The sequence below is a fragment of the Protopterus annectens genome, chromosome 2.part2 (assembly GCF_019279795.1).
Source record: "Protopterus annectens isolate FY-2018-M chromosome 2.part2, PAN1.0, whole genome shotgun sequence".
Classification (NCBI taxonomy): Eukaryota; Metazoa; Chordata; order Ceratodontiformes; family Protopteridae; genus Protopterus; species Protopterus annectens.
In genome coordinates this window covers 44,623,027-44,637,427 of record NC_056730.1, presented here as the reverse complement: position 1 = coordinate 44,637,427, position 14,401 = coordinate 44,623,027, and the positions used below count along the sequence as shown (strand labels likewise).

The 14,401-nt window shown below is 41.2% G+C and overlaps 1 protein-coding gene across 4 annotated transcripts in view; it reads right to left on the bottom strand.

Moving 5' to 3' along the window:
• PIK3R1 (phosphoinositide-3-kinase regulatory subunit 1) overlaps window positions 1-14,401 on the bottom strand; it is a 169,049-nt gene that overhangs the window by 5,026 nt on the left and 149,622 nt on the right. For all 4 annotated transcript variants that reach the window (XM_044063736.1, XM_044063737.1, XM_044063740.1 and 1 more), the window contains 5 exons: window positions 11,064-11,162; window positions 10,538-10,718; window positions 9,724-9,849; window positions 7,772-7,914; window positions 6,346-6,522 (listed from right to left, as the gene is read on the bottom strand). In XM_044063736.1, the coding sequence (XP_043919671.1) occupies window positions 6,346-6,522; window positions 7,772-7,914; window positions 9,724-9,849; window positions 10,538-10,718; window positions 11,064-11,162 (726 nt within the window). The remainder of the gene's footprint in view (window positions 1-6,345; window positions 6,523-7,771; window positions 7,915-9,723; window positions 9,850-10,537; window positions 10,719-11,063; window positions 11,163-14,401) is intronic.

Here is a 14,401-nt window from a genome sequence, read left to right as displayed (position 1 = left end):
TTGGTTCTGAGGGACACCATGTCCGCATGAAAGATGATGAAAGGCTCCACTGCTATAAGAGCCTGTAATTCAGATACCCTTCTTGCTGAAGTGATTGCTAAAAGGACAGCTGTTTTCCAAGAAAGAAATTTTAAGTCTGCAGTAGCAGCTGGCTCGAAAGGAGGTAGAGTGAGTTTCTCCAAAACAAAGTTAAGGTCCCAGGCTGGGGTTGGAGCTCTCCTGGGTGGTCTCAAATTTTTTGCCCCTCTGAGGAACTGCTTGTCCAGTGGATGAGAGAAGCGGGGAGGTTCTGTGTTATGAGCTGAAATGGCTGAGGCATGAATTTTGATGAAGGAAAAAGACAGGCCCCTTGTGAAGCATCTCAGTTAAGTATTGTAAAATCTGAGGTATTGGGCGCTGCTGTGCTCATCCTTTGAGATTGGTTCCAGGCACAGAGAATCTTTTCCATTTTTCAGCATAAGATTTTCTAGTAGTAGGCCTCCTTGCCTCTAAAATGATATCCATCACAGGTTTACTGAGGGATGGTACAGGAGAGATTAGGTAATCAGCCAGGCTGCTAGGTTCAGTGTTAGAAGCTGAGGGTGCAGAATCCAGTTCTCCTGCTGAGACAACAGGGAAGGAGAGTCTGAGGCAGGTGCCAAGGAGATAAGTGGCACACTGCGCAGGAGGGGTTACCAGTGTTGGCGTGGCCAGTCTGGAGCAATAAAAATCATCCCTGGTTTGTCCTGTGTGGTTTTTAGTAATCCTTTGGAGAGCAGAGGCGGGGGGCACAGACTGATAGGTTTTTCCACATTCCAGGCTTGTTTGTGGGGAATCCTTGTGCAAAATTTTGTTTGTGGGGAGTCCTTGTGCAAAATTTGTCCAATTGGCAGTTCTGGGGAGAGGCAAACAGGTCTAGATCTGGGCTCCCCCATTTGCTTGTCAACATGTTGAAAATCCTTGGTTCCAGTTTCCACTCGTGTGGGTCCATGAGGTTTCTGCTTAATCCATCTGCCAATGTATTTAATTTTCCTGGCAGGAATTGAGCTTGTAGGTGCACTTGGTAGCTCAAGGCTGTGTTCCACAATGCCATGGCTAGTCTGCAGAGGGGGTAAGAATGTGTACCCCCCTCTGCTTGTTCATGTACCACATAGTGGTGTTGTCCGTCTTTACCATTAGTTGTCCTGGAAGAATGTGGTCCTTGAAGGCTGTCAGAGCATTCTGTACTGCTAACATTTCTTTTTGAATGATATGCAGGTGCATTTGACTTCGGTTCCATTTGCCCAGAATGCACTTCCCTGCCAGGAGAGCCCCCCCATGCATAGTTTGATGCATTTGTTAGGGTTTGGGCGGCAGGGGGTGGTGTGAAAGGTAGTCCCTTGTTTTGGTGGCAGGCCTCTGCCCACCAAAGAAACTCTAGGTGTAGGCATGGTATGATAGGAATCATTGCTTCTAGATCCTGAGAATGTTGACAACATAGGCTTTTTAGATACCACTGTAGTTTCCTCATATGGAATTAGAAGAATGCATGAGGCCATGAACCCAAAGGCTTGCAGTATTTGTCTTGCAGATAGCAGGGTTTTTGTAGCCACTTGTTTGAAGTAGGTTGTTAAATGAATTTCTCTGGCGTGAGGAAAGCCATCTGGGAAGTTGTATTCAAGCTTGCTCCCAGGAATATAATTTGTTGATAGGGTACTAGGTGTAATTTCTTTTCGTTTATGGTGTACCCCAGACAAGTTAGAACCCTTTGTACAAAGGCCAGATGATTCAAAAGTATGTCCTGGCTTTCTGCCTGAATTAGACAATCATCCAGGTATGGGTATATTTGAATATTTCTTTGCCTGCAAAATGTAATAACTTGAGCTAGGCACTTTGTGAATACCCTGGGCACAGTAGATAAGCCAAAGGGCAGTGCAGAGAACTGATAGTGTGTGTAGCCTGCTTTGAAGTGTAGGTATCTTCTGCAAGATTCCCTGATTGGGATGTGCAGGGTATGCTTCTTTCAAATCTAGTGTTGCCAACCAGGCATCTTTGCCTAGCATAGGAAGCAACTGGTGAAGAGAGTCAGCATCTTGAATTTTGGAATCTCCAAAAAGGTGTTTAGGAGTAGACAGGTCCAGGATTGGACGCCATGATTTGCCTTTTCTGGGTACCAGGAAAAGTCTCGAGTAGAAACCTTGTCCCTTTTCCTCTTCTGGTACCAGTTGAATAGCCACCATGCTTAAGAGAGAAAGTACTTGCTTTGGGCCTCTGCCCACTGATTTGGGGGTAGGTCTGGCCACTCACTTGGTGTTGGCAACATGTGGAAGTGAAATCTGTATCCCTGGGACACTATATTTAAAACCCATTTGTCCTGGGTAATGAGTTCCTAAGTTCTTTGCATGAAGAGCAATCTTTCCCCCCAAAGGGGCAGTCAGTTAAGTGCTTGGAAATTTTAAAAGGAAGTCATTGAGACAGCTTACCATAGGAGGGAGTCTTATTACTCCCAGATTTGGAAGTGGAGGCCCCCCCACTGCTTAGTCCTGTGCATACCCTGGGACTGCAGCCTGGGAGCTCTGCTGGACCTGGGTTTGGACTGAAGGTCTGGAAGAGGCAGGAAAGGACCAGTTCTTGGAAGGCCAATGCCTACTAAATCTTGGAGGTTGTACTGGTAAAAAATCTTTAACAGTTTGCATATATTTAGCTTTTTCTTCCATCTTTTTAAGAACAACTTCTGCCTTGTTGCCAAACAGGCTGTCCTGGTTTAGGGGAGCATCCAGTAATTTTGCTTTAACATGATCTGGTAGGGATTGCTCCTTAAGCCAAGCATGCCTTCTAAGTACAGACCCAGTTCCCGCAGCCCTGCAAAATGCCTCTATAGTCAAAACCACATTGCAAAGTATGTTTTCCAACCTGTTCAGCTGAATGCAATAAAATCATGTAATTCCTTATTTTCAGCACAATCAGGAAACATAATTTTCTGTTTAAGCAATCCAATAATATGCTGCTGATATTCAACATATGAAACTGGCAGTTTAAGGTCCTAATTGCCAAAGTTGCAGAAGTGTATACCTTCTTACCCCATCTATCCAGCACCATGGAGTCTCTACCAGAGGGGGTAGGATTTTTGGCAGTAGGCCCCTGTGAAATTATCTCAGGATCCGCAGTAGGATTTTTGAAAAGGAACTTGAGAGTCAGGCTCACATCAGGTTTCCTGGGAGCAGGAGATAAAGAGTCAGGGGCCAAGCTAGATTCTGCAAATGCATCAACAATGTCTAATACAGGAGGTACGGCTAAAGGCCTGTGCTGGGGCAGGAGTAAGAAATCCCTAAGCCTCTTTTTACAATCAGAGAAATCCTGACTTTCCCAACAAAAATGCTCCCCGAGAGTATGCAGGGTTTCACCAAAAGAGAAATCCTCTGGGGGGGAAGAAGAGGGAATGGAGCAGTCAGCATCAGAATCCTCATAGGTAGAGGAGGTTAAATCCTGGTCATCAGGGGAAACAGAAAATTCAGAATCCTGGTTGAAGTATCAAACTCAGTCCTAGGTCTCAGAGAGGGAAGGCTGGCCTCCCCTGATTAAAGTAATAAGGTCTTCAGCCATTCCTATCTGTTTTTTAGGCATAGAGGCCTGACCATGCAGTCTGGGCATCAGTTTTTTAGGCATGGTTCGAGATTAGGCCTCGAAGAAGATGGCGTCGGTTTAATACTCAAGTCAGTAGGCCTGAATACACCCTCAGAAGCCTGTGCCTGCACAGTGGCTCCGGACCCATCCAAGGTAACATCCGCAGGTACCACAGCTGAAGCATCTCGCGGCATACCGGACTCCGAATGGGTCTCAGTAGAGAACTGCAAATCAGAAGTAGCGTGCATCAGGGGCTGCAAAAGCACCTCATTGAGTACTGGTGACTGGCTTAGGAGAAGCGTCGTCAGCAGCTTTGGACCTAGGCTGCCTGTCTCTCTCTGCATTTTTTCAGAATGTCGGTAGTCTGATAGCTGACCGAAGACGTATCAGGATAATTGAACCGAGCACCAAAATATTTAGAAGCGTAAATATATAGACGATGGATAGTTCGTGGTTTAAATAAGGCACAAAACTGACAGCAAGGTATGTCGTGGTCTGGGCCTAGGCAAGGAATACAGTACGAATGAAAATCTTTATGGAGGTATTTACTTTCCACAAGTAATGCAATTATTTACTTTTACTGACATCGGTTAAGAGCAAGAAAAAGTTTCCCCAATGGGGTACTTAGCTTTTAGTTGAAGACTTTGGTTCTGAAACTCGAAAACGAAAATTTCAGGAGTCGGCCGACTGGCACTCGCAAACTGCTTCTGCTTCGGGCACCGCACGGCAAGAAAGACTGATGTAATGGCATCGGCTGCATGTTTTATACCCCTGACAACCTGACATCATGGAAGAAGGAACAGCAACCAACGCAGGACCGAAGACTTTGTTAATTAGACCAAATGAGGGCTACCTGCAAGCAGATAACCCAAATGTAATGACTGCAACAGTGAAACACGAAGAACATCTGACCATGCTAAGCAGAGCACAACCAATTCACCCAATACACAGCTCATAAAATCATGGAATGAAAGTATGCTACATACCCTCAAAAACACACATTTGACAGTGTGCAGCAAGCTTCCTATAAGACATAATAACCAAAAAGACATACAACCCTGAGTCAACCACATGCTGTACTGCTCCCCCTACTGACTACCCAAACACAGTCCTTACCCAATGCTATACATTAAACAGCCCATAACCAAAGCCCAACAATCTTGCGATAACCACATGCTGCACCGGCCCTCTACTGAACGGTTTACTATTAGAATGTCAAAGCGAAATCAGTCGACTGTACTGTTGAACACAGAAGTTCGAAAATGGCAATATCAAAGACCAAAAACCAACCTAGGAACGGTTTTAACAGGGGTCAAGATAGGTGTTCAGTGTTATTCTGAACTACAAACCTCTCCCCTATCTCGACCCATGTTAAAACCCGTGCATCCTTTACCCAGTGCTGAATACTCTTTGGTTGCCATGGTGACAATTAGCCCTTGCATTCTACTGATATACAGTTCTGGGCAACAGAATAACCATTCCTTACTTTGAAGTGGTACACAATCCTGGTTCATCTTTAGCAGAGGAGAAACTCTCCTGCCTGACACTATAAACTACTAGGTCATAAGATGAACATTCCCCCTACTAAATACAACGGTGACTCTAAGCTTCATGAACATTACATAATCAAGAAAATGCTGGTTATCTTTTCAACAACCACTCTGTTCAAAGTACCACCAATCCACAAATTCAACTGCAGTTTAGGATGCCAAAATATAAGAAAGCTCCAGTGATAACCCAAGTTCATTGTTTGGAATATTCAGTCCCATATCACAAGCACGCTAATCAATCCCTTACCAGAAAGCCCTACACGATTGTCAGCTAACATCAACATGCAAGTCTAATCACTCCAGAAACATCATGCTGAGTGATGTTATCAGTGAACATGATGCAATCGGAAACAACCACGCTGGGCAGTTCCCTACACTGAATCCTACATAATCCTAAGCGAATAATTTGACCCCTGAACTCACAAACCCTCCAAACTGCTAAGGCATCACACGGAGCATTCCTCTATGAGCAGATTCTGCACAGTCCTAAACTCACATGCAGAGCAGTGCAAACTTTATACAGCTGTACAGCCACTGACTGAGCAGCACCCCAACAACTAACCTTACAGAATTGTACAGCCACCAGCTGAGCAGCACCCCAACTAACCCTTACAGAATGGTACAGCCACCAGCTGAGCACCCCACAACCTTAAAGAATCACACAGCCACCAGCTGGGCAGCACCCCAATAACTAACCTTACAGAATTGTACAAGGAATGTCAAAAACCTTTCTGCAACAACATTAAAAAGAGTTGTTGCTATATGCACCCCATGCTGTGTTGCCCATGTCCTGCACTTTTAAGAACTCCAAGAACAGAAAATATCAGCGGAGGAAGAATAATTCAAGATTCCAAGGATCTCAATTATGGTCCCTGGAATTTTAAAAAGGCACCCACCATCTTGTGTCAAAAGCACAAAGATCCATCCTTTCTGGCAGTGCTATACAATTCCAAATTATGAGTACGTTGTGTAACTTACCATTGCTTGATACTACACATTTGTGGGTCAGGAGGATGTGCAAACAGCGAAGGCGTGGATCACAGTTCTGAAACACCCCACCCCCAATTAATCCATACTGAGAGATCAATCTTGAATAAAAGCATGCAATCCTGAAAGGTCCTGCCTGGGTAATGTTCCAAGCCATTCTCTCTCACACAAAACATAGAAACAGCTCTAAACTAGCAATGGCAGAAATGAGCTGTGAAGCACTTACGTTAAGTACAGGTCTCGTGTCTTTCTGAGAAGAATAAGGTCTGGCTTGATGCTATTCATACGTTTATCAATTTCCCGATAATCCGAAGCTTGCTTTTTCAAGTCTTCTTCCAGCCTGCTCTTGCTGTCCACAATTTCACTGATACGAGACTTTAATTTTTCATAATTCATCATGATTCTGAAGAAAATAAAATGCAGTGTCATTAGAAATTTGCAAAACATGTGAAGTGTTCTTACTGCTCTCTAACATACACTAAGAATACTCTTACTCTGTCATATGAAGACTCGCACACACACACTGCCCACTAGATAAGCAGCAGTTATTCATCTACAAATCAATAATATCCTAGTAACAAGACCCGATTTAGGTCAGATGATTAAGACTATGAGCTTTTAATGTGCTCCTTCCATGAGCCAATGTTGGATTCCCTCAGCCTCTCTAGCTATGTCAATCTGAGTAATCCATTTATCCAGACAATGCTCTGGGCCAGTTGGGAAATTTGGGCTATGCTCCTTGATCTCTTACACCACTTGCCTTGTAACTACCTATGAACCTATAAATATAATATGAACGCATGGAACACCCTGTTGCAAAGACAGACTTCAAACAAAAGTGTTCAAAAATATATATAAATAAATTCTGGTTTGAAAACATTCAAATAAAAGTAAATATATCAAATGTTTAAAACAAACCAGAGTGCCTAAAAATGAATACCAGAAGTTCCTTTTGCAGGGGTAACCTAACATCATAAAAAGCTGAATAGTTTATCATAACAGTAGGCAAAGTGAAATGATGGTGGTTAAAAGCACTGTGGATGGAGAGATGGAGACCCAGGTTTGAATCCCGAGTTTCAGTAATGCTTTATTCACTGCACACACCACTGTCCCTCTCCCCTGTGTTACTGTATTCCTTTTGTTCAAACCACCTGCGCAATGCTGCAAATCCCTTATGACAGTAAAAAAAAAAAACAACATATTGCTACTATGCTAAAATGTAATTATAAGTAGGACTAGCTGTCCTCTGCGTAAAGGCTCAAGCTTTGGTTGATGAAATGCTGATTCTGATATGCAAATCAGCATGCACTTTTATGTGAAACCTTCCACTACCACAGATTACACTAGGCTTTCCCTAATGCAGTGATGAGCTGATACAAACCTTTTATATTTTAAAGTACTTTACTAACATGCATATATTACTGTCGTTAAGCACTAGCATGGGTTATTTGGAGAGAATAAACAGCACTTTAACTGCATTTATGTGATTCTTACAGATGAAACACAAGACACTGAATATTTTAAAGAACCATGATGGTGAAAGTCACCTTCTATTTAGTTGTACACTTCATTAATTACATGTTCATAAAACAAATGGATGAAGACAGAAAAAGAAAAACAATCCGCATTAAGAAATGAAAGCAGCAACGAACCTCTGAATTTCCTTCTCATTTCCTTCTCGTTTGAATTTTTCAATGTATTCTTTGCTGCATCGCTCCTGGGTCTGGCACTGCTCCTCGAAGATCTTAATTGTTTCGTTAAAGGCTTCTATGGCTGTTCTTTTCATCTGAATTTCCTGCAATCATGAAAGGCAAGCAGAAGGTCAGGAACATTTTGCTTCATTCCACAAATGAGCATGAGTGTTACAGGCTCCTCTAGTGATTATTGTGGAGTAAAAATAATGTTTTTTTTTTCTGTGACCAAATAACTGCAATTTAAAAAGATGACTCAAGGAAATACAGGGTTAAAATCCCAACCTAGTCTACAAATAACTAAACCCAGACAGATATGGGATATCACTGAAAAAATAAATAGTTTAAACTGAGCACAGAGGATCTTTTACTATAAATACTCTGCCTACTCACCATCAATTTCAGACTCCCAACTCTTTTCATAAAACAGAAAAATGAAAGTTTTTGATCCACATCTCAATCCACGATTTCACACTGTTCCATTGTACAAACTCTTCATGTAATTGACTTCAGGTTTAGAGAAATGCAACTAAATTCCAGTCTACAGAAACTTTGCATTAACTATTGGTCAGTCTTCCCCAACTTCACATGCCATTTTTTAAAAGGAAAGTCTGAATGTAGATGGTCCAAATGTAGATAGTCCAAAAACACTTTGTGACTTGTCAGCTTATACCTTAATGCAATCAGCATGTGCACTAAATATTTTTACTGCACAAGTTCTTATCATATACAGCACCACAGGTCTTGTAATTTATTGTACTCTTTTTTTTGTCACCTTGTTTTTATGCGGCTTTTCTCTCAGTCTCTGAAGTACCTGGTTCTGCTTAGATAACATTTCCCATTCAATAAATGCAGAAAAATCAAAATAAAACAAAGATCTAGTGCAGCAGCTGACCTTCAGGTAAAACAAAAGGTGGGCCTGAAGGTCGATCGGCATCACTCCTCTCCAGACACTGACAAATATGCTACACCTGAGAAGGGAAAACTTAAGCACTGAAGCCTGAGGAAACTGCTGTCCACACTTTCTCTGAACAGCTTACATTTATAAAGTTCCTTCAAGAACTTGGCTACATCCAGAAACTACTGCCTTTGTGACCTTAACAGAGGACAGCCTGGTCATGGCACAACAATATGTGACTGTAAAGGTCTTCTGTTGTTCAAGGAAGACAGCATTCAGTGGACTGTCCAAGCAGCTGGCATTATGGAAGACTAATATAACCTCTCTATACAAACTAATTAAGGACCGGAATCCAGCAGGTTAAATGTAAAAGCAGCAGTACTTTCCTCCATGACTTTGTCAAAGAATCAGACTGCCACAGATGGAACAAAACAGCCTATAAGCAAGTCCAGCGGAATGTTGTGGAAATGTAATCTGTTTCAGTCAGGCTCTGTTACATAACTGGCACTAAAGTGAAAATAAAAGGACAATGGCTTTGATTTAAATCCCATATATGTCTCACAATATATTTGCTGCGGTGGTGGTGCTACGGTAGCGTTGTCGCCTCACAGTATGATGTTGTCCTGTTCGATTCTCAGCTAGAGCGTCTTCTGCGTGGAGACATGCGTGAATGGGAGTACCTTCGTTGAAGGTTGTGCGTCAGGGCTGGCAACTCGGCACGTAAAAATCTACTGCCAATCATTAGCGGACCGGAGTTCCGCTATGGCGACCCCTAACTGGGAAAAGCTGAAAGACACAACAACAACAACATGCGTCTCACAATAACCTTACTATTTTCTTCCTTGCTGCCACTGGAGAACCAAAACAGAAAGTTGTTCGCTTTCTTCATATGGAACTTCCTACCACTTCAGAATATTTGAAATGACAAGTACAATTCACTGCGGGACACATTTCAGATGTACATTTCCATTTAACATGCTGTTTTCAAGCACTCATAGCTGTCAGAACAACCTACCTGAGATGTACGGGTATATTCTTCATACAGTCGGTCGTACTCCTGACTTTTCTTCTTGTAATCAGTGTTGTATTCATACAGTTTCTTTCCGACCTCTTCAACATTATCCTCCTTAACTACCTGATCCTTGGAGAAAAAAGTGCAAATGGTCATCATTAGAGAGGGGGCAGAGAGAATAAAAACAAAGTACATGTGCTGTGCAAATGAAGAAATCTTTATGAAGTTTAGCCAACAGACAAGTGCAATCCTAATGCTGACTATACCAGCTGCTGCCCATTAGTTTAGTATTTTTCATTTAGACTTCGATCTCAAGAGGTCTTGAGATGAAAAGCCAACTTATACAGGACACTGACAAATATTCAGCCAAGAGCAGATGCATCTTTCTACATATTACTCTCCATTAGATGCAGCCCAATAATACATTTGGTGCACAGAATGGTTCAACTTCTGACATAATTACTACTGGGAAAAGTTAGAAAGTCACATTGCAACATGTAAAGTTTTGAAAGACACACCTATCTGGATAAGCAGTTAGGCAATTGTCTTTTCCTGTGTCAAGTGGTTACTACACGTAAATTCACTCTGCTAGGAGCACATACCTACAACTATCCTTGTAGCATACATGGATAGATTAAGCCTATGTTACTTAGAACATAGCCAGGTACAATCTAATAAATGTAGTATGGAGTACAGCAAAAATGGTGCTATGACAAAGATGTCTTACCTACAAACATAGTAGCACTTGCTTTGTTTCAAACACTTGTCAGCGTGCATGCATTAACAAGACACACATTGACACAGTCACAATCATTACCTGCTGGAACCTGGAGACAGGATAAAGTAGCTTCACATCCAGCTTAGGGTTGTACTGGGCCAGGGACTCATGACGGTAGTGATTGATCAGCTCAACCACAGAGCTAAAGGTCAGCGGATCAGAAAACCCATACTTTCCATCTCTGTGAAATATTTTAATCAACTTGTTGTTCCCACCTTTCCTGTATAACGAAAAAAAAAGAAAAATAAACAAATCAGCCAGGGGAAAAAAAAGTTCTTAAAGTACAGCCTCTAGGACTGTAAAAAGTCACATTACTTCAAAGAAAGCCAACTACTGAAAAGAAAATATACTTGTTCAACTATTCAGATCTTTAATTGCATTTATTTACATTTAATCATAATTCAAGTTTGCTATTAAAAATGTAGGAGTAAAGCCTCAACCGGAGCTTGAGAGCTTCATGCTCAGGAAATAAGAAATTTATACAGACAACAAGCATCACACAAGTCCCAAGGAGAACATTAAAGCATGTGGCTTGTGTGTTTGTAGAAACTGTAGATCACCTCACCTTAATGTAAGTGTGTAATCCCCATGCATTTTTGTGGATGCATCTCGCACAAGAAAAGTACCATCTGCTGTGTCCCGCAGCTTTTCATTTACCTCTTCCCTGAGGAAAAAAAGCAGAGCATTAGAGAAAACGGTGATCTTGGGCATCTCTCTCTGGATGCAATTTAAAAGGGTAACTGAACTCAAATTCCAAAAAGAAATACAGAAATTAAAATACTTATCTGGATGCAAATTAAGTGAAAATGTATGGAATACAATATACATAACTATCCACAGTACTTCTTTTGAAAGACATCCCCCTACACTCCTGATAAAAGAAAAGAAAACCCAAAAAGACAAGCACTGAAACCTAATCTTAACTTTCAATGTAAACTAGCCAAAATCTCAGTTCTAACCATACCTTTGAACCTGAATTCAATTACATGTACAACTACTCCAGTAACTGCATTCAACCAAATGATGTAATTCAATGTAACATTCACACTAGTCGAATTCTCATTCAATACAACATTCACGCAAATCAGATTCAGCCAAAATGCTCTGAGCAGTCAGCTAACAGATGATCCAATACCATCAAGCAGCATTGCCACCTATGTTTCTGCTGCAATAAAACAGTTCTCAGCATTCATTCATCCTGCAATCACACTTTATCTATTCAGAGCTGTGAGGACCAAAAGCACAACCAAGAAAGAATGGTCACATTGCAAAGAACCAATTCCAGGATGGGATGCTGGTTAGAAGACACATGCGCACACTGCATGTAGTTTTACAAGCAATTCTGAAGAACCCCAGCTCAACTAACAGCAGACATTTGGATGAGACAAAAAATTATAGCACCTGGTTAAAACACAAAGAACACAATGAGAACTTGCAAACTCCACACAGAAAACATCTCATCGGGAAACTAAGCCGAAAAACTAATAAATGGGAATTCACAATGCTAATTTCTACACCACTGTTTTGCCCTGGTTGCGAACATCTCTAGCTGAAGTACAAAATTAGGTTTCAGATGTTCGTTGGCTCTTTAAAAATGACAAGCATCGAGTACGCTAACACTGGCATAAGTAGAAGATAGCTTAGCTTTAGCTACAGGACAAAATTCCATCCAGCTGGATTATATTTGCTTGGTAACCAAAGTATACAACTGTAAATTTAACAGTCTTTTTAAAGGTATTTAGAACTCACTCTCCACCATTACTTACTTTCACCTTTTCTGCACCTTCCCCATGCCTTCCTGAATGTCAAAATGGAGTCCTTCACCTCCTACTCATGCAGTCCATTATGTAGCGCACAACCCCCTGCATTCACAGCAACAGTAGTCTAATTCATGGATTCATAACCATCTTCATAAACTACTTTTTAAAGCCAGGCGGAGGTGTCAATTACATTGTCTGTGCAACCCCCCCCCACACCTACTTAGTTGAATAACCTAAGACAATTCAAGCAACTTTCCAACCGTAGCTGACCTACTGAACCACAAAACTTGCAAACAGTTAACTTCAAAAAAAGACTGAACCCCTCAATCAAACCAAGTCACCATTTTATATGTTTTATATATACATATCTACACACACACACACACATATATATATATATATATATATGTATATATATATATATATATATATATATATATATATATATATATATATATACATATATATATATACATACATATATATATATATATATATATATATATATATATATATACATATATACATATATACATATACACACACACACACACACACACACACACACACACACACACACACACACACACACACACATACAGAATAGATGAGAAAACAAAGACAGAATCCATATTGGACTGGACACTAACTAACTATCCCAAACAAAACTATACAGTAGGCTGCCTCCCAGATGACTTAAGTGATCATCTCCCCACCTTCCTACTCCAGAAACACTCCAATCACCCCAAACCAGTAGTCTACAAATTTGTACAAGATGACCGTAACCTTACCCCACGATACCTAAATACTGTCCTAAGCCACTGCAACTGGGAACCACTACGGACATTCGGGTTAGACCAGGCAGTAGACTACTTCAATACAACCTTCTCTAACATCCTTAATAGTCTAGCTCCCAGCAGAAAGTTCAGAGTTAAAGCCAACTATGCACCCTGGCTATATAGAGACACCAGAGCCTTACTAAAAGCTAGAGATAAAGCCTGGAAAATCTGGAAAACTGACAAAACCCCTAGTTCCAGACAATCCTATCAACAGCTTAGAAACAAGGCCAAGGCTGAATCCAAAATAAACAAACAAAACTATTTTCTTAGTGCCCAAAGGAAATATTCAAATACTCCACAAAAATTCTGGCATGCCATTAACTCCCTATTAAAGCCAGGCAAAACCACAACCCCAGCACCCATCTCTACTAACAATACCCTAGACATAGCTTCTCAATTTAATAACCATTTTACTAAATCCATCTTAGCCCTGTCCAGTCAAATAACCAAAAACAGTCTACCTCAGTCACAACCTAACCTATTCCACACCACTCCCTCTTTCAGCCTATCACCAGTGCCCACCTCAACTATCAAAAAACTCCTCCTAAAACTAAAGCCAACCACACTAGCAGCTGATAACATACCTGCTGCATACCTAAAAATGGCTAGTGACTCCTTATTATATCCTGTCTCCATCCTTATCAACCGCTCCATACTAGAATCCTACATACCCAAACTCTGGAAAGTATCTCGCATCATTCCTCTCCATAAAGGAGGTAATTCTTATGAATTCTCCAACTACCGACCTACTGCCATCCTTTGCCCCTTATCCAAAATTCTTGAGAAATGCATCCACTTGCAAGTGATGACATTTCTTAACACACACAATCTACTATCTACCACACAACATGGTTTCCGTCCACATCACAGCACTACCACAGCCCTTTTATCTTTCACTAATTATATAAACCTTCACAGGAATGATAACAAATATGTATCAGCCATTTTCCTAGACCTCTCAAAAGCATTTGATATGGTCTCCCACTCCATTCTACCAGACTCACTAACATCCTTATCCTTCACCTCCTCTACTATAGCCTGGTTCAGAAGCTACTTGTCTGACAGGCAACAATCAGTCCAGTGGAAAGGAACTCTGTCTACACAACTTCCAGCCACCATAGGTGTCCCACAGGGCTCTATACTGGGCCCGCTGTTGCTCTCTATTTTCACAAATAACCTAAAATGCTCTACACAACATGCCACACTCATACAATATGCAGATGATTCAACTCTGATCTGCTCCGCCTCATCTCCCACCACCCTACATACACTCACTCAAGATACCTTTATCTCAGTAGAAAAAT